We start from the raw sequence: 27,952 nt of genomic DNA on the forward strand, positions 1-27,952 counted from the left end.
GCTTTCTCTTCTCTTCTCGGGCTGCGACCCGACAGCATGTGCATTCCTGCTGCTCATTAAAGTACAGATTTGCACCTTCGATGCACCGCCTCCGACTCCCTTCTCTCGGCACTACATTGGTGACCCCGACATAAGTCTCGCGAAGGTTCCGAGACTGAACCGAACACGGCAAAAAACACTGTTTTTCTCGGAATGCCGGAGATTTTTCGAGACGTCCGTGGCTGCCACGTGCGCACAGACTGTGGCTCGGTGCGCCCTCCGGAATGGCCGCGGACGACGCTCGCCATTTCCACGGCTTTTCGGCACTGGGGGACAGCAAGCCTTCCATGGAGCCGATACACGACCATGCCTGGTGTATTCGGGACATGCGGCTGCATGTCCGGCTGCGCTCGCTAACGGCTAGCCATGACTGCTAACGGCTAGCAGCTACCAACGGCTACCGACAGCTAGCCACGACAGCTAGCAGCTATCGCCATCCGACTGTTTTTTTTGTGGTGCCGGAGAGGAGGTTCGATCATGTCTGGTCGGCCTCATGTGGATCCTCTCGCAATTTCGCCCACCTGTTTTTGTTCGTGGACAGGACGACCCTTTGAGTTTTTTTCTGGTTCCTGAGAGGAGGTTCGACCATGTCTGGTCGGCCTCATGTGGACCCTCTCGCTTTTTCACCACCTCGACGGCGGCTTCGGACGTCACACACGCCTTCTTCGGCCCGTGGGTGGCGCGCTTATGGACCCCGTCTCGCCTCGACTCTACGGTTTCGGACGTCGCCCATGCCTTCATCGGCCCGTGGGTGGCGCGCTTCGGGACCCTGTCTGGCCTCTTCCTTCGCCTCGGCAGCAGCTTCGGGCGTCGCCCCCGCCTTCTTCGGCCCGTGGGTGGCGCGCTCCCGGACCCTGCCTGGCCTTTCCTCTAACCGCGGCTCACGGTTCGCCTCGACGGCGGCTTCGGCCGGCGCCCCGTCTGGCCTCTCCCCTGTCCACGGCTCCCTCCTCCCGGGGACGCGGCTCCTTACTCCCGAGGACTTCGTGCCCGCCGCCGCTGTGCCTTCGCCTGCGGCCGGGCAGCGCTCCTCCCTGCTGGGGACCACCGGGATGTTCACGCCTGTCCCCAGGTCGCAACACGGCGACCCTGCTTTCTGCGGCCCCCTGACGACGGCCCGTTCCGGCCCGCCCCCCACCCTCCGGTGGGGATGCCCTCGCCCTCGTTGGGGCCCCTACCCTCTCCTGCGGCCCCCTTCCGATGGCCCGTTCCATGGCCCGGCCCTCGCCGGCGGCCCCGCCCTCCTCGGCCCCTGTGGTGTTTCCTCCCGGACGCAAGGATTGTGTCCATGGTTGAATTCTGGGGGGGCTTGTGTAGTGATCACTAATTAACGGGGTTACATAATTCAATCCAGGAACGACAGGTTGGGGGTATTGTTTCCGCACGGACATATATGTTGACGGTACCTCCGGGGTACCTACTGTGTGTGTGTCCCTTTCGCTTTCTCTTCTCTTCTCGGGCTGCGACCCGACAGCATGTGCATTCCTGCTGCTGTTAAAGTACAGATTTGCACCTTCGATGCACCGCCTCCGACTCCCTTCTCTCGGCACTACACTGTTTAATATGTTATAACTCATTGTTTAATATGTTATAACTCATTGTTTAATATGTACTAACTCACTGTTTAATATGTAATAACTCACTGTTTAATATGTTATAACTCACTGTTTAATATGTACTAACTCCTGGCAATGGCTCCACTCCTGGCAATGGCTCCACCCCTGGCAATGGCTCCACCCCTGGCAATGGCTCCTCCTAGAAGAAAATTAATATATAAAAAAACTGCTAAAAACACTATGTGTCTTAAAGTGTTTCACAAACGTTTAACTAAATAATAGAAAGATATACAATTACTAATACAAAATGATTATTGTTATATATTAACTTTTGTTTTTCTACTTACCCACACACATATTGAATGGAACTCAAAAGAGAGGTTTCTTGTCATTGATTGTGTACACTTGAAACAACGTTGACTGCATGCAGGCTAACAACTGAAACTATTTTATTTGAACAATGAGCAAAAGTAACTATGTCAATAAATTAGCATGATTCATTAAAATGTCACTCTGAAAGCACATCCTTCACACAAAGAGCACAGACCTGCTGCTCCACAGCAACTGTCCCTCTACTGGTAGGTGGCCGTAAAATCACCTTCACAACCATGGGAGCTGCCTCCCCCTAAAAAAACAAAACAATTTAGTAAACTTGAGAATAAATAACACCACCAATATTCGTGTAACTTCTTAGTTTTAAACAAGTCCTATATTGCCTTTAAAAAAGAAGAAAACAAGAACAACCTGTCGCTTTGCCAGGGTCCTCTTGGAGGCAGGAGCCCTCTGCTTCAGCTCCAACTTTGCTTTCTAACGTAAGGAAAACAAAATGATTAATCCTCCACTAATAACTCCTTATGGGCAGTATAAGTTGTCCTCACTGTAATACATTTAAAGTTTGTCAGGAAGGATACATTTTATAATAGGGCATCAACCAACATACAAACAAATTACCTTTTGTAGTTTTGGAATCGGTGGTGTGCACTCATCAGGGCCAGGAAGATGGGATGGACTAATCTTGTCCATCTCAACCAACATTGCACTGCTGAACCACAAAGGTGTCAGTGGAAGATAACTCTTCTCCAATTCCTGTGAAATAAAAATGAAGAAACACTGTTTTAGAAAAAGGAAAAGAAATGCACATATAAACTGCAATAAACATACCCCAATGATTTCAAAGCATACTACAAAGTTGACCTACCTCCTGCTGAACAGTCCCTGCTTGTTTAAGTGCATCAATGGACTGCTCAGGTTCATCGTGTTGGCTCCTCTGTAAAGATAAATAGCATAGCTTGTGTTAATCAAATGGCTACTCTTCCACCATTATCAAGGCAAACTGCTCAGGGAATATCACTCTTATTGAAAGATGTCTACCACACAATTACCTTCCTGCCCTGACCGAAAACGGTCCACTTGGAAGGATCCAGTTGCGGTGATTTGGCAACCTCTCCTTTGACAATCACCCTTGGAGTGACTCTCCTCGCAGGCGGTGATCTTCTGTGGACAACAGGAGATGGCTTCGGCTCGGCTGGAACAAGTTGCATATATGTTGCGTTCCAGATAGAACCGACCAGGATTGGCATTCCCGCACTGTCACTCAAGTGCACCTGCAAAAACCAGCAAATACAAATACATTTACAAATAGCACATAACATTCAATATGTTTTTTCAAGAACGGAACTTGGAATTTCAGCTACAAAGAAGTATACAGAGAAAACGTTTCCATTTGCCATGTCACTCACGCCATCTCTGCTCCACAGGTCAAGTTCTTTCAAAGGGAAGTACTCTACAATCGGTGTGTACTTCACGCCTAAAAAAACCAACAAGATCAATTACTAACATATCCACACAGATATTATATTTTGCTCTTTTAAAACAAAGAATAATGAAAAATAGGAAAATGATAAAAATGATTTACGGTACTTGAACCTAAATATTTGTTAAACATACCCATACGTGCCGCAACACGACAAAATTCCTGACGCATCATGTCTTGGTAGTCAGGGTCAACGGTAAGGCGCGGGGGGAAGTCCATGGCAAAAACCTAATCAAAGTTACAAAGGTACGCTATTTTTCACAATTTGTTGATAAAAATGTCAATTTTTCAGAAATTCATAAACATACAACCACATCAATAAGAATACAAAATGTAATATTATAAGAACTATAATAAATACAATAAAAAATAAGCTTACGTTAGGCCAGCGACTGCAGGCAGTCGCGAGGAGCTTTGCAAAGTCCTCTCCTGCTTCAGTGATGGTCCTACTGGATGTCAGGTTGTTGCTCGGAGCCATCACACAGACTGCATCTGGTGTCCTAGGCAGCACAGCATTGGCTGCCTCGGTTCGCAGCTGGGTTGCGCATGCCCCCGGTGTGGACATGGCACCAAAGGAAAACCTTCCCTCTGGCATCTTCACAATTCCATCGACGATGGAACGGAGATGTGAAGCTCCAACAAGGAGGACAAACTGTAACAACAGAAGACATTATTTCAAATGAAAATCACTAATGATTACCCAGACTTTGTTAACAAAATCTGAAAACAATTCATACTTCCTTGTCTTCCTCGGCTGGTATGACCAATTTGTGTTGTCGTCCGGTCAGGGATGTAAATTGGCAATTTCTGCACTCTATGGCGGTTACCCGTACCGCCAGCGGCTATTTAAAAACAGAGAAAATGACACCGACATTAAACTTAATGAACCTTTACAATTCTTAAATTATGTAAGCAATAATAACACACCTTCCTACAATAACACCTGTAAACGGGCACATGCAGAGGATTTTAGAAGGGAAAGGGCTCAAATGCATAAAGGGTCCTACCGGTGATTGAATTTTAAAATGTATATATTTAAAACAAATCCATGTTTCAAACACTGCTTCATGATAGTTATCTAAAAATGAATGCAAAGAAATGAAGTGTATTTCAGTAAATTCTCCTCATAACTAGCTCGCTTGCCCACAGAGGGGTGTATCTGTGCACGAGCCTGCCTGTAAAAAATGCACATGCAAACACATTTTACAATGATACAACCAAAATGGACACCCTAAACATATACAAAATTGAATGACAAAATCCTCGACTACTTACGTGCGAAACTGGCATTGCCAGGCTGCTGATGTCCCACACGTGTCCCAGCCACACGTAGCTTTGCAGCCTGGGAACGGCGGGACGATTTACCACGTGGCATCTGAAAGTATGTAGGCATTGTTATAATTAATAAAGACATTAGCAGACCCCTTAAATAGTACAAATAATTACACAATTACTTATTTCAACTGCAACAAAAGCGTACAAGTCCATTAATACTTGATGCATCCTGTTCAACAAAAATGTACTTACTGTAACTGCTCACGAGATAAAGCTGGGTGTTGAAGGTAGATGAGTAGCCGGTGAAGTTAAATGGGTAGGTGGTGAAGAAGGTAGATGAGAAGGTTGTGAAGGTAGATGGGTAGCTGGTGAAGAAGGTAGATGAGTAGGTGGTGAAGGTAGATGGGTAGCTGGTCAAGACGGTAGGTTGTTTAACTAGAACAGAGAAGAAACTAATCAGCATCACAGACATGGAAATATAATTACTTAACACAATGTACAATACAATCGCATAGCTTAGCATACAATACAGTTATAAACAAAAAAATTATCAATTGTATTAGAAGCTGCTAATCACTTAGATTTACACTAATAAAGGGCCTATCTGTTTTCATTATACTTTATGCTACTGACAGTGTCTTGGACCACAACTCACCGGTAGAGAACTGCTCAAAGCTGTCAATCTGTGGGGAAAACACAGCATTAAACCCTGCAAAGAAAAGACTGGAAAGTTCCACATATTGTCATGGTATATGTTACTACAAACACTGTCTTTGACCAACACTCACCAGTAATGAACTGCTCAATAGTCGTCACTCTGTGAAATTAAAATTAAAATTAAACCTTGCAAACACAATGCTTGCACACATGGTGATTAAACATTTGGTCCACGTTGTAAATGCTTAAATGCTCTTGCATTTATAAAAACAGGATAATACAATTACCATAATATCATTCTGTGAAAATATGAATTCTGCATAAAGAGTACTTTTACTTTTGATATTTGGAGTACATTTAGCTAACAATTGTGCTAATGAGTACTTGTACTAAAGTAGAGGATCTGATTACTTCTTCCAACATTGAATATAGTATACCTTGAAATATATTTAATTGTTCATAGTTGAATGACTTAAAAAATTACTTTATTTAAGCTATGGAATCATTTAACCAGCTTTCCTTTGTTCATAAATGACAAAAATAAGCTCCTTATTTTAGACATTCGGCTTTAACCAGCTTCACAATGAATTCACAAGAGGAATGATCACTCACCCCAGACAAGATAAGATGAAAGAGAGGACAGTCTCTGGTTTAACCAAACTATATATCGAATTTTAAAAAATGAGCGACCAACTACAGCTCTCCTTCTTTAAAATATTTTTGTAATGTCCCTCCAATCGAAATATATAATATTAACATTTGAATGTCAACTGCTTGCTATGCAGACATGTTATGAAAATGTCACACATCAAAGGGTCAGGTGCAGAGGTCCCTGAAACAAACAATGGATTATGGCTGTTGTAGTCTTTACCACCATTGCCATATGTGTAGTCAATTCAATCATAGTTACTTCAGTGTTCAATAGTTTTTTGATTAAAAATATAACTGAGCTATAGTGTGTCTGTGTGTGTCTTAACTGTCATCCATGTTGTCATCATCTAAACAATGATAGAAAATACTAACTATATGAATAAATATATAGTATACCTTGAAATATATTTGAATGTCAACTGCTTGCTGGGTTAGCAATGTTATGCATTTATGAATATCAAATTTAAAAAATGAGCAACCAATCAGAGCTCTCCTTCTGTTACATTTTTTGTTTGCCTTCCAATAGAAATAGTTAATATTTACAGTAAAAAAACGATGTGGTTGCTATGCTAATGTTGTGTGTGTGGGTGTGTGTGTGTGGGTGTGTGTGTGTGTGTTTGTTTGTGTGTGTGTGTGTGTGAGACGCGTTCTCGCGGTAGCCAATCAGCGATGAGGATCTCAGCCTGCCGTCACTAATGTTGAATCAGAAAACCATCAGCCATTAGCTGTTAGCACACAGAGCTTACAGCTCCTCATATCTGTTCAGAAACTGGACAAAAGTTAAACATGAACAAAACACAGACTGTCTGTGTCATGGCGAATACAGTCGCTGTTGTATCTGTGTCTGTATCATGTTCTTGTGAGTGTGGATCATAGACTGTATATATAAATGGACGTAGGGTCCGTGAAGTCACCCATAGGATTCTGCAGAGTTGCCGAGAAGCCCTTAGTAGGCGGAGTCGGCCACTAACGGCTCGACAGTGGCGTCAGAGTTCCACTCCCGCCTGCTCCAGCCTGCTCCAAATAAGGGCAAAGAGGCGGAGCCGAGGCGGGACCTGCTGCCTCCGAGCTGGAAGTAACAGAGCTAGCTCAAGCTACCAAGCTAAGCTAACATGCTCCCCATCTGCACACTGCCGTCGCATTGTACGTTTCTAAGGTAAGCGGACATGAGACTATTCAGCAAAACTATAAATAATAATCTAAGTTGAGTTTTTAGCATAATACTTCAGAATCTTAAAATCCCTTAACGTTTGTATGCAATGTGCTAAATGCAACACTGGAATCAAGCAAATATTAATATGTTTGCATGACATTAGTTATTTATATTTTGCCATCACTTAATTATACGTTTAATACATTTAAGTTAAGCTAAGGTGCATGTGATGTTAGCTAGTTAGTGCTCTTACCTGTGAGGCCTCCTCCAAACAGCATTATAACCAGACTGTATCATTAAAACTATAAGTACCAGTTCTAGATCCTTGACTTTAGACAAACAATTCAAACGACAAAATGTATTTAAAGACCAATCTTTATTTGAAGGTGCCTCTTAACCTGAGATATTAGTTATACAGTAATAGTATTGACAATCTAAAAAAACTGAGCAACTCAACGGTTCACTTTTATATTTCTTATTGTCTAAAGCATTTATTATTTTCATTTTTCCCCTCTCATATTCAGTGTGGATGGATTGAGACAGCGTGGTGTCCAGAGAGCTGCAGAGACTTCAGGGAGAAACCTCCGTGTGATGGACGTCCAGTCTGTTGGTTTGGAGAGGACTGAGGGTCTTTCCTCTGTGAGGAGGATCAGACCTGATGGAGGACCCCATGCATAGCTGATACCAGCCTTGTCTGTCACTTTATTTGACTAAATGTGTTTACTTATACATTTAATAGGTTTACACCTTCTGTCCATATGTGCTTTTTATTTAAAACATGTTTGATTAACTTTTGGTTCACATTTCAATAAATTGAATTTGTATTTGCACTCCTTTTGTCCATTATTCTTACTGAAAATGTTAGATTACACATTCACATCTGACTGAAGATTGGCCCCATTTATTTGCGTTGCAAACTCTGCGGTACAAGGTACATGTTGTGAAGCTCATAAAGTGAGGCAAATAGAAATAATCAGCTGATGGAGTGTAGATGTGGAAATAGGTGCATTCGATCAGCTGACTGTGTTTTCACAATAAAAGTAGTTTCTTAGTGAATGTCCTGTACTGGTCTTAACATCTCATAACATCAGCTTTTAATTTTCCTATTGGATGTTTTTCTTGACCCTCGGAGAAAGAGGAGATGCTGAGTCGTGTCTTTCAGGCATGTCCTTTCCTAACAAAAATTACAGGAAACATAAAACATATTATTGCAGAACAAGTGTGTTATTTATGAAAGAGGTGTGTTTGTGTGTTTAGGGGCTGTAGATATAATTATTTTGTAATTGTAATGTTTTTTTTTATTTCAACAGTGAGCTACAAAGACAATCAGATTATGAATGAACAGTATGAAATTCATCAACATTGAAATGTATTTTATTATCAAAATAATATTTAACTGTTATCAAAACATAGTGCAACTGTAGAAGCTTGCTCTGTTGTCTCACTGAAAGAATAACTTTTACCACGTTTTTACAGACAATATTGAGAGATAAATAGCAGTTGTCACTATGCGTTAAATATCTTTGCCTTCAATACCTTAAATTAGAAAGCTGACAGTCATATTGCTTGTTAACATCTAAATGTAACCCTTTGCATGGAAAAAACCCTCAACTTCACTGATGTGTAGGTGATCTAGTATTTAGTATTGTTTAATGGAATATATATCAGTGTATTAAAGTCAATACTTCATTTATTTAAACCAATATCTTTCTTGATTCTTTGTACAGTATGAAAAAAGAGTATTTGTACCTGTGCTGAAGTTCACTGCTGTGAGGAGTCCAATTCTGTCTCTCACTCTCTGGTCCAGCCTGTCTGCATCACCTGCACACTTTAAACAAACAGATATATATGTAAAGTACCATGTGTACAAAAAATATAACTTATTCTCTTCTGTTGAACATGTTGGATTGTGTATTGTCCGAGTCAGGGTCCTTTTTATTTTACTGTAACTTTGGAAGTTGTGTTACCAATGCTTACTGTTTATTTGATACCAATTTGGTAATGCAATTAATAAAAACAACAAGGTTTGGGTTCGTTCTTCAGATGACTGTGATGTTAACGTGTAAGCTCAATAATGAACTCCAGCTCAACCAACCATATTGTAATATCTAAGTAATCATCTTGAAATATGACATTAATAATTGTAATATACACACATCTTATTGTGAGGTTGATTTCACATACACTACTTCGACGTTAGCTTGTCTACATACTCGAGCATAGCCAATTTAAATTAACCTTAGCGATGCATACAGTTCCTACCTACATAATAAAATATCTCTCTAAGTTACAAGGATGACCTTATTTTATCAACCTCAAATAGAAGCCTTTTGTTCTCCAGTATTATCCCACTTAACGCTTAACACTTGTCTATTTCGTTTTAACCTTTATATATACAGTCTATGGTTTTGAGTTAACTTGGAGGCTACGATTAGCATCGTTCGCACCGATGTAGCTACCACTCGCTTACACGCTAACCCAAGCCTTAACATTCATTACGTAGCTGATTAAAATCATAAACACATAAATAAAGTACTCGAATTTCACTTACCGCAAAACCGCATTCATGCACCGTCTGTTTTAACCGCAGAGCGAGTCACAATAGTCCGATATATAAGCATGAAGAACAAACAAACACGGCCGGGGTCAAGTTGTGTTCCCTGGATGAACTGAGCAGGCAGAGTCCCTGTAGCTTCACGGAGCAGGCAGCTAGCAGAGAGACAAGAAGCTAACAGCAGCAGTGACTTGACAGAGCTGTCACTCAATGTGACCACGCCCTAATTTATGCAAAAACTTTAAGACCTAATATAAATAAAAGGCTACATGCTAATGCTAACCTGAAGTTGACCGCGAAAACCGGAAGTCGAGTGTGTGAACATCCAGTTTTCAGAATAAAGCAGCTTTCAATTTGAACAGTGTATTAATTTAACTCCACATAACTCCATTTAACATGCTCCAAACGGCCCCAAACTTCACATGTGTACAGCCCTAAAGACATATTTGTGTCAGTTTTGAGATTTCCTCAAATGTCGTTGCTATGGTAACAAAATGGTCGCCATGAAACACAGTGTTGTCATAACTCGATGGAAAATATTCCAAACGGCACCATACTTCATATGATGGCTAATGGTCCGGCCCTGAATAGCTCTAAGTCCATTATGGGGTGTCATCCTATGCCGTTGCCATAGCGACAGATCCCTCGCCAAAAAACACAATGTTGTCTTAACTCAATGGAAAATGGTCCAAACGGCACCAGACTTCAGATGACAGTTAATGGTCCGGCCCTCAACACCTCATTATGACAATAGTGAGTTTTCCTCAAAAGCTGTTGCCATGGCAACGCATCCCTCGCCGTTAACCACCATATTGCTTTAACTCCTGTGTAAATGGTAAAAAATGGTTCAAATTTCACATGTGTGCTAACCGTCAAGCCCTCGACACATATATGTGTCAGTTTTGAGATTTCGTCAAATGTCGTTGCTATGGTAACAAAATGGTCGCCGTGAAACACGGTTTTCTCATAACTCCAGTCAACATGCTCCAAACGGCACACAACTTTACAGGTTTGATAACGATGCAGCTCTCAACACATCTAAGCGTATGGGGTGTCATCAAATTCTGTTGCCATGGCGACAGATCACTCGCCATAAACACAATGTTTATGATACTGCTGCAACTCCTAAATACATTGTCTGATCGGCCTGAAACTTCCCACGTTTGCCAACGGCCGAGTCCGGAAAACTCCTGCGTGATACGTCGACGTGCGGACAACAGCCTGCGGAGCGTCGAAGACCCGCTCAACGCTGCTTGCAGCTTTAATTATTATTATTATTAGGCGCCGCTTTCCACCTTCTTCTCCAGTAGGACTCAGATGAGGGTGTACTCTTATGGCTGTGAACATTTCTTTTTATTATGAAGGGCAGACCATCTATTTGTATTTTTCTTTTTTTTTTTTTTAGAAAGGGGCAGGTCATACAAGATTTTATTCTTCTCCCTGCTCCTTTTCGCTCAATGGTGTGTAGAGACATGTTTTGTTGGCAATTATTGTACATTTGGCTATGCGTACCATGAGCGGGACAAATAAAAATGAAATGAAATATCCCAACCAATCAGCTACTGTGGTGACTTGCACAGTGGAGCTTATCATGTTTGTTAGATAATGGGCCCTGCAGTCCCGCCACTTTGGATCAACAGGGACAGTGAGGGGGCTTAAAGTCTCTTGATACAATCTTGGCCCCCATTCCCTGTTCAGTAAAGCACTATAAACAAGATTGGATAACACTGTGGTCATCATCTAGAAGTTAATAATGAAAAATAATCAAACTGAGTTCTTAGAAGTCCATTCAAACACATTCGACAGCTGTAGTAGATACTGTATCAGGTCACCATTGTCTTTAAATGCTTTCACACCTCAGGGGCAGATACGCCATGATTGTATCACAATATCATAGCTAATCACATCTCTGTGGTCTTGTATCTCATAGCATCTCTAGCTCTGATGTTTAGATCTAACTTTGAAAAGGGTGATGTTAGTTTCCCCTTTTTATGTTTGCATACAGCACACAAAAACAAACAGGTTTTGGACCAAACTTCTTCACAAAGACAGAAAAAAACATTTATGTACATAGAAGATTTGGATATAAAAAGAGATTCAAGTAGAAACACAACACATATTCTGTAGTACCACCAAGGTACAAGACAGCATATGATACTTTATGAAGACTCCTGTACTTTTACTTAAGTAGGATTTTGAACACAGGAAATAATTGCTCATATTACTCATTAAAAAAAGTATCTTTGCATTGATGTTTGATACTTTTAATCACAGTAAGTCAAGGATCTGAGTACTATAACTACACAAACCATCGTAATTTAATTATTTATTTACTTTTTGTTCAATGGCAACTTTCTTTGGACATGCAGCTATCTGCAGTATTGTGATGGCTCATTTTTCTCCTTGACCTTTTTGAATATTTGAACACATGCTTTCCCTACCTTTCCTTAGCAAAGACTTTTCAATTGTTTAGGATTAAGACTAAAGATTTATGAAATACTTTATAAATCCACAAGGGGAAATTACATTTGTCCCAACCCTGACCCTTTTCACTCTGTTGTTATTGACATGACATCACACACATACTTTAACCACACTCTATTCATGTTTTGGTAGCCAAGTGCATATACTGGTATGATAATTATATTCTGATTCTGATTCTGATAACTGTTTGTTTTTAAAAAAAAATCACATGACTGAATGTTAACCAGGGTTTTCAGTCATTAACACTTTGGTTTAAAGCATCATACTCATTCTAAACAACTTTTTAAACTATTTATTGGAAGCTGTGGGGAATTAAAGCAGAAGACATGAGCGGAGAAGTATTTTGCGTTGGCTCTTTCCTGAACTTCAGTTTTTGGTGCTCCCATATCAACTGCTGAACTGGATGGTTAATTTTCTGCTGAGAAACATTTGACCTTTGTTATAACAAAATAAACAATCCATGGAATCACACGGCTAAAAATCGATAGTTCTCTTGCAGCTGCTGTGTTGCAATAATCAGATACACTTACACAAGATACAGAATTGTTGGGACACTAACACCCATACCATACATGTCAATCTGAATTAAAAGCTTGAAATAACACAAGATAAAGATTACACAAGATGATAAGTGAAAAACAAGTTAAGGTTTAGCAGTCGAAAGAAGTGAAACTTACTTACAGAACTTTGTGTTCCAAACCAGAAGTCATCATGCCAATGGCAATGATCTTGTTTTTGACTGATTCAACATGATGTTTTGTGTCAGAGAACAACAAACATGACATGGTTCTGTTACACGTTGGTAGCTTAAATACAAATACAAAATATTTGAGATTATGCAAGGGAAGGCCATGTGGCAAGACCAACCTGGTCTCACCAGAATGCGTGACTCCACCACGACTCCTTAACACCGCAGTGCGTGGTGGAGTCACAAACTTTGCTACATTTACGTGTCTGCACCACGCAAACAACCCCAATGTAAAGTGAATGAGGCTCCTTTGTCCTTAACCCTAGCCCTGAACAGCTCTACGCCAATTATGGGATGTCATCATATGCCGTTGCATATCCCTCGCCATGAAACACAGTGTTGTCATAACTCGATGGAAAATGGTCCAAACTGCACCAGACTTCAGATGACAGTTAATGGTCCGGCCCTCAACACATCAATATGACAATAGTGAGTTTTCCTCAAAAGCTGTTGCCATGGCAACGCATCCCTCGCCGTTAAGAACGATATTGCTATAACTCCTGTGTAAATGGTAAAAAGTGTTCAAATGTCCCATGTGTGCTAACCGTCAAGCCCTCGACACACATATATGTGTCAGTTTTGAGATTTTGTCAAATGTCTCATAACTCCAGTTAACATGCTCCAAACGGCCCAAAACGTCACAGGTTTGATAACGATGCAGCCCTCAACACATCTAGGCGTATTATGGGGTGTCATCAAATTCCGTTGCCATGGCGACTGATCACTCGCCATCAAACACAATGTTTATGATACTGCTGTAACTCCTAAATACATTGTCCGATCGGCCTGAAACTTCCCACGTTTGCCAACGGCCGAGTCCTCGAGACATCTGCCTGATGTCGACGTACGGACAACAGCCTGCGGAGCGTCGAAGACCCGCTCAACGCTGCTTGCAGCTTTAATTTACATTGCTTTTAAAATCGTTCTGTGTGACACGAAAAAAATGTCGAAATCGTGTTGGTGAACACGAATCAATAGATTAATTTCGTGACTATAACACGATATGCCGTGAGACTGTGTTGCTCTCTCACACACACACACACACACACAACCACTCTCTCTCACACACACTCACAAATGCACACTCACAAACACACACTGACAAACACACAAACACACACACACACAGATGCACACTGACAAACACACACCTTAAAGAACTCATTATACCCTACTGTCCAACTAGGGCATTGCGTTCCAAGAATGCAGGGTTGTTGGTTGTTCCTAGAGTCTCTAAAAGTACAATGGGAGCCAGAGCCTTTTCTTATCAAGCTCCACATTTGTGGAATCAGCTTCCAGTTTGTGTTCGGGCGGCAGACACCCTGGGTGTTTCTCAATCGCGAGTAAAGCTGCTTCAGAGCCACTATTTCAAGCATACTACGTCATAGAGTGCCGCCGAAGTACTGTTCCAATCTCCAGCATACTTGGAAATCTACCGAGCCCGGCGTACTCCGTTTGGAGAAATATCGAGGCTGCACATGAGTAGACTCCGCGGTCTTAAAATCCCCACAATGCTTTGCGCATGGACCAATTTCCCCAAATCTGTGGCGGAAGATGTAAGGCGGGGCCTCTCATATGACGCACACCTGCACACTTGCTAGCGTGTTCCACACTTCATTTTCCGAATGCCAGGAAGTATTCTTGCCTCGCTTCTGAAGCAAGATGCTCGGCAGACATGTGCTACCAAGCAAGCGTACTCGCGATTGAGAAACACCCCCTATCAGCTTTTAAGAGTGCGCTTAAGACCTTCCTTTTTGATAAAGCTTATAGTTAGGGCTGATTAGACTCAGCCCCTAGTTTTGCTGCTATAGGCTTAGTTTGTCGGGGGACACCTTACTTCTTCCTTCTCTCTGTCTGTACCTGTACTCTCATGTTCCGAATAACCCAGCTTCCCCAAATTTCTTTTTGGTGTCTATCTATGCTGGGATCCTGAGTCGTGGCTGATCCTGTTGCTGTGGTCCTGAGTCCTGGATCGCGAGCCCTGGATCTTGAGTCGTGGCTGTGCCTGCTGCTGTGGTCCTGGATCATAAGTCCTGGATGGATATCCTTGTGGATTCATCTTCTTATTATAGACACATGCATTTCCAAACATTTGGACTACCTATGTTGTAAATGTATTGTCTTTTAAATTTACACACGGCATCTATTGCACGTCTGTCCGTCCTGGGAGAGGGATCCCTCCTCTGTTGCTCTCTGTTACGAACCCACTAGGGATGAGTAAGATAACATACACCAGATGGATTTGGTAAGTAATTATAATAGGATTTAATGAGCAACAACAAAGGTGCACAACAAAATGAGGTTATAATTACTTACCAAATCCATCTGGTGTATGCTATCTTACTCATCCCTAGTGGGTTCGTAACATAAATGGGGTTTTAATGAAATAACACAAAGGTGTACAACAAAAAGGGAGCAAAGGTAACCTAAGCTAAACAAAGAAGCCAAAAGGGCGCAAGTCTACTGCTAATAACAGAAAAAGGACTCTAAAACATGAGCCTAGTTATCACACCTGAGATCACTTCCAATCAACACTAATGGAAGGAGCTGCAGGAAAACACAGCTAACAAAATAACTAAACACACCACTTTAAACACATATATCAACTCTCGACACTAAGCACATATATCAACACTCAACACACGACACTAAGCACATATATCACACCAAACACAGTCTGTAGTGTCCACGACACAAGAGCAAAAGGTATGAGGCGTCTGATCGCAGCAGAGCCTCCCGAGTGATAATTGTCCCCAGGCTTTGTAGTAATCTCCGGAAGGTGTGCTCTGGGATTGCACGGGGGATGGAGAGCGTCGGGCCCGGCGTGCTCCAATCAGTGTCTTCGGAGGAGGACCAGGAGATGACAGCCAATGACATTGGGGCAACCACACAGCTCATTCACATATTACACACAGCTGCAAACACTCTTAAGGACTCTAAGGACTCTAAGGACTCTGAAGGACTCGAAGGACTCGAAGGACTCGAAGGACTCTGAAGGACTCTAAGGACTCTAAGGACTCTAAGGACTCTAAGGACTCTGAAGGACTCTAAGGACTCTAAGGACTCTAAGGACTCTGAAGGACTCTAAGGACTCTAACAGACTCACTCCACACAAGGGTGGCCATACTAAAAACACACAAACTAATTTTCCTGTCGGTAAGCTTCGGGAACGAGTTCGTACACTCTGAGGATGGCAGTTTTAACGGAGTCATAGTCAAGACTTTCCTCCAACGAAAGAGCAGCTACTGCTTCCTGACTTCCAGCCGGAACTGTGTCTGCCTGCTCTGCTCTCGGTCTGTTGCCTCTAACTGGAGACGTGCGAAACGGACCTTTAGTTTAGCCCCCTCTCGGGAGTCTACGGAGCTACCAGGGAATAGAGGTTCATGGCGAGGCAACGTGAGCGGTGGTGTAAACCGCCCGTCGTCCTCACTGTCACCACCCTCTGCCTGAGCAGCTGAAGGCTCCGCCTCAAACTTCTGTGTCTTCCCAGTTTTAGTTAAAGCATCAGACGGTGCAGGCAGCACAAGATTACCCCTTTCCATCAACTCATCCACAATGACAGCCTTTAGATCTGACTCCAAATTAAAAGATGCCATACTCAGGTGAACTGCACTCAAAGTGTTACCTAAATGTTACCACTTAAACCCACTTATAACCCCAGAACAGAACAGCAGCCGTAACACTCTCCCTGAGGTTTCTCCCATTTTTCCCTTTAAACTGCGGGTTTTCTCCGGAAGTTCTTCCTTGTACGATGTGAGGGTCTAAGGACAGAGGGTGTCGTATTGTCATACTGATATTCTGTACAAACTGTGAAGTCCACTGAGACAAATGTAACATTTGTGATATTGGGCTATATAAATAAACATTGATTGATTGATCGATTGACACACACACACACACACACACACACACTCTCACACACTCACACACTCACACAGACACACACACACACACACTCACACACTCACACACTAACAGACAATATTAGTGAACATAGTACGTCTTGCCCTGTGGAACAACGTCGCTATTACACGTGTTCTTGTGAGACTGGGTTGGATATTTGCACATAGAGAAGGACCTTTGCACATGTGACCCCCCCAGGCTAAAGTGTTGCATCTGGATCCAGAATATATTTTTTAAATCCACCAAAAACATGAAATATCCGTAATGCAAGTTTTTTCTAAATGGATGTGTCTCTGAATGAGCCGACACCGACTGACACAGAGCGGGTCCTTCTGTGAGGGAGGGGCTGCCTTTTCATTACTGAACTTGTGTTACTCATCTCGTGGATTAAGCTCCCTGTTTGGTGTCACTGACCACCCCCCCCCCACGCACACACACACACTCAGAGTGCCGCTGCTACAAATGACTGATATTAAGAGGTCATTGAGTTTGAAACCTTTAGCCTCAAAGCAAAGTATTTGCCCTGGGCTTCTCGGAGGCTGGAAAGTGTTCTGAAATTTACCAGACTGAGATGTTTTCAGGAATGTTTGCATCAGTCTTTAGGGGCTGGAAGAGAAGAAACAGCATAAAAGCAGACGCCAAATACACAGCGCCACATCAGAGCTGCACCTGCAGGACCAGGACTTCCAGGACCAGGACCAGGACCTAAACAGAAGCATAAGCTGCCCCAGACCTCCAGGACCTCCAGACGGTGAGTCTCCACTTATGTTTCTCCTCACGGTCCTGCATCTCCGTCAGGAAGCCTCCTGTGACTCGGTGCAGGGACCAGTCCCCTCAGAAACACAGAGAATCCTGAAGAGAGGTGCGTGTGAATGCTGAATGCTGAGCTTTCTGAGTAACGTACGGGGAGCAGGTAGCAGCTGAAGTCTTACCAGTTTCTAGTGAAATGTGGATGAATTATGGTGAATATTATTCATAGCATTCCTAACTGAGATTAACGTTTTGATGTTTGAACCGAGTTTGTGGGTTGAAAATGTGGAAGTAGTTAAGGTACAGAAAAGTGTACAGAAGACTAATAGAGGTAAAGACTTTTTTGCTGTAGAAGAACGTACATAGTAAAACTTAATAAGTTGCAAGTATGCAAACTCATTGCCTCACAATAACTAAGTTAAAGGGGACCTATCATGCAAAATGCACTTTTACACGTCTTTTATACATGAATATGTGTCCCCGGTGTTCCAGAGAACTCACCAAGTGTCAGAAAACACAACCCTCTCTATTTTCCTCCATACCCAAATCTCTAAAAAAGGGGCTGCAATGGATCTGATAAAAACTGATCCAGATTTGAACACTGTCCTGACGTCAGGACTGGTGGCGCTACGGCTATTGGGCCAACTCCACCAATCAGGAGGAGACAGCCGCGGCCATTGCCGTTCGAAAGCGCTGGAGACGCTGTAGTACATATGCCAGGCCTGTAGGTGGTGCTGTTCTCACAGAATCAGCCCTTGCAAAAACAGAGCTAACATTTTTCAAATTGAGCGAAATGAGGCATGGCTAAAATGCATGATCTGTTTGGTATTTTGAAAAAGAAAAAGTATAAATATGCCTTATATAGGTATGGTCCTACACTATATTATTCAAATATAGCATGATAGGTCCACTTTAAGTTAGTATGGTGAGTAGGAACAACTTGTTTATTAAGTACAAACACAACACTTTTAAGTTGTAAAAAAAACATTCATTGCATTAACTTAAAGGTCACCTATCATGCTTTCATACATAAATATGTGTCCCGGTGTGTCAGGACACTCACAAAGGGGCGTGGCCAGCAGCAGCTCGGGTACGTTGGAAGCTACTGACCCAGAATCAGCTCTTTAGTCACAGGCCTGAAATAGAGGGGGATGAGGCTGCAATGATCTGTTTGGGCTTTGGAGCAAAGCACTTCAGAGACATGTTTTTTGTATCTCTGAAACCTATAATATATGCCTAAAAATAGTATAACAGGAGACCTTGAACATATACCAAACAGTTGGCTTTATTGCTAGGTTCATTTCAACAAATGAACAAAATGCACTTTAACCTGTTACGCACGGCCCGCCCGGTACCGGGCGGAAAAACACGTTATTTGCAGGAAACAACGTCTAAGGAATGTTAATATTTAATAAACTATGAATGTTTTATATCCATGTAACGGGAAGAAACTCAGCTAACTGATCTTTTTAATTTTTTTTTCCAAAAAAAACCCACAATGCTAGCACTCAGCCTCTGAATTACCCACGAGCAAAGAAATTTAACCTAAAACGGCACTTAAACTCACTCATAACTCCCTTATTACTTATCCTAGATGCACAGCCAACCACTCGTTTTTGGTGTCCTGGAGACACTGAATCTAATGGTGCCCTCCTCAACACTCAGTGATAAACATTTGCGACGCTATAAACGAAAGCGTACATCATAACATGTGGAGCTAAGTAGCTAGAAACGCTAACATGGCTTACCTTGGTCAAAACTGGTCTTCAATGGCATTAAAACGATAAAAAAAACGATCCTGCAGTTAATCCATAGGTTCATCCTATGTATCTGTGCCTTCTTTGAAATTATTTCTGATAATCCATAAGCAATAAAACTGCTTTTTAGTTTCCAAATTCCAGAAGAAAAGTTCGCTCCACACTAACCTAGATTTTCGAGTCGCGCAGCCCCCACCTTTTCTCTTTACAATGAGTGTGTATGTGGGCCTCCCCCTTCGATTCTATTGGGTCTAACGGTCAGAAGGGTGTGTCAACCATCCAAATCGAGCAAGGGAAGCCAGAGATATAGAAAAAAAACCATTTTCACCCAAATCACCTCAGAGGTGGGGTGGTTTTGGCTAAACCTCTCTAAAAAGGTCAAATGTCACTTGTTTTGCATCAATCTTGATACAGGGTACTTATTATATGTTCTACTAACCCATCATCCAAGGGTAGTTTTCACTATCTGTAAAAAATAATTTTTGGACGGACACTATAATTTACAGTTTTTTACTATGTAAAATCTGAATTTTCTTTAAAATATAAAACATTTATATTGATTCTGACACTTCTACATCCAACTCACAGATGTAACCTTGCTTTGATAAAAGAAATTATTCATATAACCCTTTTAGAAGTTAAGTTGTAGTCATTTGTTTTGGGCATGTCATTTTCGAGCCTGAAACATGAAAAACAGGCTAGGTCATGCAGGAGTAAGACAATGATTTAAGTAGGTACCTCCATATGATAATTGTGAATACATGATTAAAGGTTTTAGCCTAACTGTCTAAAACATGATGTCACACATCACTTGTGTATTGTTATATTTTATAAATCTAAAAGTGTTCATTCATCTGAAGCACTTTGAGAGCATTATCAATAGGATATAAATATGGTGTGCTCTTGTAACAAGTGTGTGCATTTGTAAAGCATTGAAACAGAAACACACTGATTGTATAACTATTAACACTAACGACACAGAAAGAAAGTTACATCTACACATCACGGTGGAATTGGCATTACTCCTGAAGTTACTCGTGCACAGTGCTGCCCCTGACAGAGTTGGCCCGTTCTTTACATAACGTGTGAAAGTGTGTTCATTGGATGACAATAGTGAAGCTGAGGGAAATGATTTCCAGATATGTGTTCAGTTAAATACCACCAGTACGTCTTCTTATCTCAATGTCTCAGTTTTGCTCACAGCCTCTTTGCATCACTAAACTGGTGAAATCAGGGAATCAGTCAGGGAGCATTTGACGGGTTTAGAGAACATTGTTTTGAATCTTCAGGAAGTGTATGAACCACTTCCTGCCGAGGACCCTTCATTGTGTACGCTGTTAATGTGTGTTATCGTGCGTTAACCCGGTGTTTGTGCCTCTTCCTCTGTGCAGAGTCATGAAGCTGCTCCTCCTGCTGGCAGGTAAGCAGCATCGCAGGCTTCACTGTGACAAACAACATGTGTTTGAAAGGCATTATGAATGCATTTCAAAGTCAAGTCCTCTGTGCATAGAGTCACTGCGAGTGTGTAATAGCCCCGCACTACTCTACTGTCTTCTTTGTGCAAATACAAAAAGATAATGTTTGAATGATAGACTTTTAAAACATGAGCTCATCCATGAAATCAATATAAATCTGAACGGGTAGCTCTTATTCAACATTTTGATGGCTTCAGTTAATGAGGGGGTTAGCCTTCAACCACTTGTATTTATGAATGAAACAGAACCCAGATACCCTGTATACATTCACCCTGAAGGAGCACATGTTTTACAGAATAAATAAGTATATCATTATTCACTCATTGCACTGATGAGTGTCACTTCAAGTCAGAGGAGAGACTTCAGGGAACGATGAGTGTTCAGGTTGTTCCTGATGGATGTGTTTCTCCTGGAACTCCTGCAGTTGCTGCCAGCCAGATGCTCTCTGCCTCTGCCATTGTCACTCTGCAAGCTCCTGGTGGAAACATCAACATCAGCGACGTTCCCATCACTTTCTATGGAAAAACATACACATGGTTACACGTGAGTACAATGAACCCCTGCCTGTGTTTCCTGTGATCATCCAGCACACACACTGACTGCGTGGCCTCTAACACCAAAACTGCCCGTCGTATCCCTATTTTAGGCACTCCAGCTTCGGATGTCCGACCGCAAGGATAGCAAAACGGAGTGTATAGTGTAGTAGGTGTTGGTGGGCTGGTAGAACCCCAGAGCAGTATCTAAACTGCCCCTGGAGGAGAATCCCTCTGTTGTTGGGAGACCCCTTGGTAATTAAGGCAGCTTCAGGACCCACAGTCCCTAACCCCCAATTGTGATCCCCTTATACCAATTAAAACAATGCAAATGTAATATCAAACACAGCCAGAGTCAAACATTAATATCACAGCAGTGACATTACGACATCAACAGAGCTTATATCATATTTCAACATCAATCAAAACCGCCTCAACCACAGTAACCAATGTGAAACTATAATATAAGTTTAACTTAAACAGGGTTTCTATTCTATTTCAAATACAAATGATCAACTAATGTCAGCCTTTTCTAGGGAAGGGTGTTCTTACCTCACTCTAAGACCAAGCAGATACCTTCAGAGACCACCAGAGAGACCAGGAGTTGGGTCGAAATGTAAAAAGTACAAACCGGTTTTATTAAGGTTTTAACAAAAATAGAGGATTACAAGAATCCTAAAAAATAACAAAGACACCAAGTCAAAATACAAAAGCAACAGGTTCACAAGTCAAATGTCCTAAAGCTGTCTCGTTTCTTCTTCTCCATTTTTCTTTATAGTCTTCTTCCTCCTCCCTCTTTGCATCAGGTGGTCTCCCCCTTTCTCTCTTTGAGTCAGAAGGAGGTCACAACTGTTCAACTTTTAATTATTGAACATTAAAAAATGTAACGTTTAAAAATACAACAAATAAAGACTTATAGTAATGATATGTAATTTTAAAGAGAGGGAATATGAACATTTTTCATGAAAGCAGAACACATTGTCAATGTCATGTTTTAGTAAACATTTCAATTTCAAATATGCAAACTTTATACTTTAATTCATTAACTGATCAAAAGTTCAGAATGTTCTATCTAGTTTCACATGTCTGAACAGACAAGATGGAAACATACATCCTTTCCATTCACAGACAATTTAGCATCTTTTTATCAATGGTAAGCTTAATAGAGGTCGGTGAGGTAAAGGTCAGGTCTGACACGGCCACTGAAACATCAGAACTGTCAACAATACACATAATAAAGGTATTATAGATATTACACATAACTCACTGTTTAATATGTTATAACTCACTGTTTAATATGTTATAACTCACTGTTTAATATGTACTAACTCACTGTTTAATATGTACTAACTCACTGTACTAACTCACTGTTTAATATGTACTAACTCACTGTTTAATATGTTATAACTCACTGTTTAATATGTACTAACTCACTGTTTAATATGTACTAACTCACTGTTTAATATGTACTAACTCACTGTTTAATATGTTATAACTCACTGTTTAATATGTACTAACTCACTGTTTAATATGTACTAACTCACTGTTTAATATGTACTAACTCACTGTTTAATATGTTATAACTCACTGTTTAATATGTACTAACTCACAGTCCTCAGAATCAGTCACTAGTGTGTTTGTCTTGATTGTATTTATATATAGATGTAAGCGGTTTGTTACCTTTCAGCGTGTCAGCCTGTAAATATGGGAGCAAATGAATAATGACATGCTGCTAAAGGCAGAGAATGAATTGAGTATTAGACACAAAGTTTAAAGTGTGTGCTTTTTGTGCCAGCTGTTATTTTGGGTATTATAAAAGTTTCCCCTCATATTATTCAATATCAGACGCACTGAGACAGGCTTGGTCCCAGAATGCATCACTGTGAGTCTGGTCCTGAGCTGGAAAGTGAGCATAACATTTCCCTCTGGGGTCTATGGGGTCTATGGGGTTTCTGGGGTCTATGGGGTCTATGGGGTCTATGGGGTCTATGGGATCTATGGGGTCTATGGGGTCAGGCACTGATCAGATCAGTTCAATGGAGTGGGGACAGATCATTACTAGAGCCAACAGGAAGTGGTTTGGAGCAGCTGGACGCGTCTCTTTGATTCCACATGTGTCTCTGTATGAAAGGAGACATAAAGACTTGTTGGACAGTGGCTTGTAGAAAGGTTTTTTCCAAAGTGAGAGAAATGTTTTGATCTCATAATTGATCCTATCCTTTTTCTCCCTAGCTAAAAGCACACCTTGCAGCTCAGACATTTGAGGAGATGAAACGATGCTGTTCTGGAGCGAAAGCCTTCATATTGTAGTTCCTTTTTTTGTTTTTGCAGGTGAAGATCGGCAATAAGAATGAAGTTTGTTTAAAAAATGACCCATCTGAGGACGACATTGACTGTCTGGTGACCAACGAGGTGGCTTCAACCAAACTGACGTACATTACGAGTGATTCGACATTTCGCCCTAACTATTATCTTTCTAACATCAAAACCCAGGGACTGGGTGTCGTTGCTCTCAAGTTCTTCACTGGTTCTACATTGAATGTGAGTCCTGATCCGATCCCTGTTACACACTGACTGGCTGTCCAGCTGTTTGTACAAAATGAACATTTCAAAGACATTGTGTGGCAAAGACAACTTCAAATCAAAGTTTATTTGTAAGATGTTGGAAGCAGTTCCTAATATTTCTCTCTCTGTTCCTGCTTTCAGATGAAGTGGTCATTCTACAATTATGGTTTGCAAGCTGCTTGCCATACAAATCATTATGCTGGCCGTCCGTTTCCTGCTAGTTTAGTAAGTATGACATGAGGCTGTTACCTAACCCTAACCCTTCAGCCTCACCGATGTTTAGAGTTACCATTTGTCAGGTCCCGATACCAATGCAATGTTTTCCTGTTTGTTTCTGTGTGCCAGGGAAACTCATATCCTAAATGCTTTCTGTTAGAAAGCTGCTGTCTTCCAGCCTTCCTCACACTCACTCTGAATGAGAACTGATCCCTGAGAAGACTTCTGTACCCTAACCACCCTGAGAAATGAGAACTGAGGCTGTGTGTGATCCATTATTCCTTTGTATCACTATCAGACATCATTCATATGAATACAGAACCAGCTTTCAGTTCAGCATGGATAGGTGAATGGAGAAGATCAAGTGCAGTCTGTTTGCTCCTCTAAGCCTCTCCTTTGAAAACTCTCTTCTTATTTTCACTTCTAAACAGAGATAGGTGTCAGAAATAATGTCATACACAGCCTTAGAGTTTCAGGAAGCAGAAGTCACTCAGCATCATGTGTCTGAAGACAAAGAGAGTTCTTATCAGTGACACATGTAGCTGCTAGCATGCAGAGCTAACGGGGGCAGGCTGGACTCACAGCACCAGGGGCTGGTGGTTCTGCTCCTTCCTGCCCTCAAGTGGACAAAGGAGTTCACTAGAAATATCAATCTGGAATAATGAAGGAGCTCACCACTGCTCTCACTGTTACTTCATGTCCTAACATCGGAGGAAATATATCAGAAGTGGCATCTATAGAACACTTTCATTCATGTGTACAGTGTTGAGGTTACCTTTGTTTTCACTCATTGTATTTACTTGTTATTTTAAATGTGTTTTTAAGGTTCAAACATCTGTCCAGGGACTACAGATGTAAAAGAGCCTCTTGGCTAACTCTGGCACATTTACAGAAATGGTTCTTAGTGTGCAATGTCCCTGTTAAATAAATAATATGCATACAAATACATTCTGTTTAATCCTTTACTAGGAAATTTCTACAAAAGTCGGTGGCACAGTGATGGATACCTGGGAGCCTCCTGCAGGTCCAGCTATGCTTCGAGACCTGAGTGGATGCAGAGGCTCAGGTAAGCTGGTCTGGGGGTTCCCAAAGAAAGGGATCCTCTAAGTTAAATGTGATATTAAAACATGTCTGTTGTTTCCCTATCTTAAATTCTGCCTGTAGTTACTGAAGTGTAATATCATTACCTCCATTCTCCTCCAAGGTGGCGCTATAATGCCGGGTTCAGAGATGCCCAACTTAGGGCCCAGCGCAGAGCCCTGCTCTGTTGAACTCTGTTCTCTGTCTGCAGTCCTCTCTACTGTCACTGCATGTGGGCCCGAGGAGGTTTGCCAAGCGGACAACACGTAAATATGTGCTCTTTATATCAGGAATAAAGGTCTGACTGATTTGAATAAAGTGTCCCATGTGATCGAACCCTCCATGAGAGAGTGAGGATATTATCCACCTGAGGATTATTGCAGTTATTGATGAATCTGTTCCTATTTCTATTACCCCTTTCCACCAAAGCAGTTCCAGGGTCAGTTCAGAGCTAGTGCCCGATAGCTCACCAGTCCTTTCATTGTTTCCATGAGCAAAACTGGTTCGTGTTAGGAACCAGAGCACTGCTGAACTGGAACCAAGAACCAGATCTGTGTGGAGGCTGGGTCAGATCACTAGAGCCGTAGAGATACGTTCGCTCTCACGGCCCATTTTGAGGAGCAGCACGACCCGTTCTCCTGTTGTTTTCATACCAGCTTTCAGGTGTGATCACTACATACTGTAGGCTACACAAGTTTTCATATCAGATCACAAGTGAAATCCTATTGAAAGAACGCCGGTATAAAACGGAAAATGACACAATGATAGCAACATGTACTCATACAAAGCATTTATGGTGAATAATTAAAACGCCGTAACCATCTAATGTTCATATCATGTGTTATATATTTTAAATAAGATTAATTTAGTTTGTTGGCTCTTAATCTGGTTATTGCTTCTTCAGACTGGCTATGCTAACATCATCCATATGATACAGGGAAACGTTTGGCAGTTAACGTCAAACATTGTACATTAAAACTGAACAAAATATGAATCACTGGGGAAATCTACATCTGTTGCTTTAGTGACAGTCAGCAGTGAATTACTGACTGTCACTAAAGCAACGGTGAATGCCTCTGAATCCTAGTGGGAACAGTTCAACCTGGATCTGAAGAAGAGCAACGAGAGCACAGCTCCAATGCAGCCCGCCATTGTTGTAGTTTTTGCCTAAGCTGGCTTGTCTGGAAAATGCAGGGACGTAAACAGTGCTGTCAAATGAACAGGTCATTGGTCCAACATTGAGAACCAACCGTCCGAACTAACCCGGTTCTCATTTCAGTGGAAAGGGGTTTTAAGTCCATCCATTATTGTTTCTTATCAGCTGGAGAATGGTGCAGTCTATAAATCCTAAAGAACGTTCTCCACTTATTTCCCATTGCACTTGTTTGACATGGTGGGCCTCATGATGGACACTTTATGAAAAGAGATCCAGATGGATGCACAGCGTCTCGGTGTGTGTGCAGTGTTCCTATAAAGTGATCCTTTGACCTATCCTCCATACTTTACACATGTGTAAATCCTCCGAGGCGAGCTCCATCAGTATTGTAGTGTTGCGTCCATAAATCAGACCAAACCGCAGATATCCGGGTTGTCCCAAGTAGAGTTGAGCATTACCCATAATGCAACATAATATCACTGTATGCCCTGTTTTATAAAATACTTCAAGATGTTTAGTATTCCACACGTATTTATGAGAGAGATATTATTATATTTGTACGTGTTTCACCGGCTGAATGTAACTTTACTGACCTTTCTGTGTCATATTGTGAACTTTGAGAAGGATTCATTTCCTTTGAGTTTAGGATGAGTGTAAAGTATGTCTGTCTTTAGAAAGACCCAGACTGTGAGTCCCTCTCCATCTGTTCTTTTACATATCATATTCTATTTACATGTATATAGACTTTTTGCACTACTTTTTTTTTCTTTCTTTTTATTATATATGTTGCATCGTTGGAGGAGCTCAGGTCAGAAGAATGTCATCGCCATTTCTACACTGTAGCTTTGTGCATATGACAATAAAACCTTTGAATTGAATGTCCATCAGGTGCGCTATTCCTCCAGTGGTGTGCACGGTGACGGGCTCCACGGTGATCGGTTTCCACGGAGCAGTGCACTCTGTCCAGGATCGCTGTGCCTACAGTCTGATGGAGTCTGAAGGCAGCGCCAGCTTCAACCTCATGGCCGCTTTCAGGGAGCGCCGGCGTACAGATGTTCCTCTTCTGGACCACCTGATCCTGTCGCTGCCAGGTGTGACCATGTATCTGGAGCAAAGAGGAAGAGTTCGGGTACGTTAGCACGTTGTAGTTATGGGGGTGTTTGCTCAAGCAATGCTGATCAATTCCTGCTAGGAGTTACTTTGTGGTGGTGTATCACAAACCCTCTGTGTGTGTGTGTGTGTGTGTGTGTGTGTGTGTGTGTGTGTGTGTGTGTGTGTGTGTGTGTGTGTGTGTGTGTGTGTGTGTGTGTGTGTGTGTGTGTGTGTGTGTGTGTGTGTGTGTGTGTGTGTGTGTGTGTGTGTGTGTGTGTGTGTGTGTAGGTTGGTGGTGAAGCCCTGGTGCTCAGCAGCACAGCTCAGCTGATGCACGGCGTGGAGCTCTCCAAGGACCAGACTGGAGTCACTGCTAAGTTCCCGTCCTCCAACATGACTCTCTTCTTTGATGGCAACAGCGCACATGTGACAGGTACAGAACAGTACTTCCAATCTGGACTGAATATTACATATTTATTTCTGAATGACAGCTTT

General features: G+C 41.9%; 1 protein-coding gene across 1 annotated transcript in view; it reads left to right on the forward strand.

Moving 5' to 3' along the window:
• Nucleotides 1–27,952, forward strand: part of LOC117469103 (alpha-tectorin-like) — a 37,083-nt gene that overhangs the window by 2,965 nt on the left and 6,166 nt on the right. The window contains exons 2-9 of the mRNA XM_034113479.1: nucleotides 20,732–20,760; nucleotides 21,240–21,358; nucleotides 23,680–23,889; nucleotides 24,055–24,138; nucleotides 25,099–25,195; nucleotides 25,334–25,475; nucleotides 27,254–27,494; nucleotides 27,746–27,923. Of these exons, the coding sequence (XP_033969370.1) occupies nucleotides 20,736–20,760; nucleotides 21,240–21,358; nucleotides 23,680–23,889; nucleotides 24,055–24,138; nucleotides 25,099–25,195; nucleotides 25,334–25,475; nucleotides 27,254–27,494; nucleotides 27,746–27,923 (1,096 nt within the window). The 5' untranslated portion in view covers nucleotides 20,732–20,735. The remainder of the gene's footprint in view (nucleotides 1–20,731; nucleotides 20,761–21,239; nucleotides 21,359–23,679; nucleotides 23,890–24,054; nucleotides 24,139–25,098; nucleotides 25,196–25,333; nucleotides 25,476–27,253; nucleotides 27,495–27,745; nucleotides 27,924–27,952) is intronic.

The sequence above is a fragment of the Trematomus bernacchii genome, unplaced genomic scaffold, assembly GCF_902827165.1.
Source record: "Trematomus bernacchii unplaced genomic scaffold, fTreBer1.1, whole genome shotgun sequence".
Taxonomy (NCBI): domain Eukaryota; kingdom Metazoa; phylum Chordata; class Actinopteri; order Perciformes; family Nototheniidae; genus Trematomus; species Trematomus bernacchii.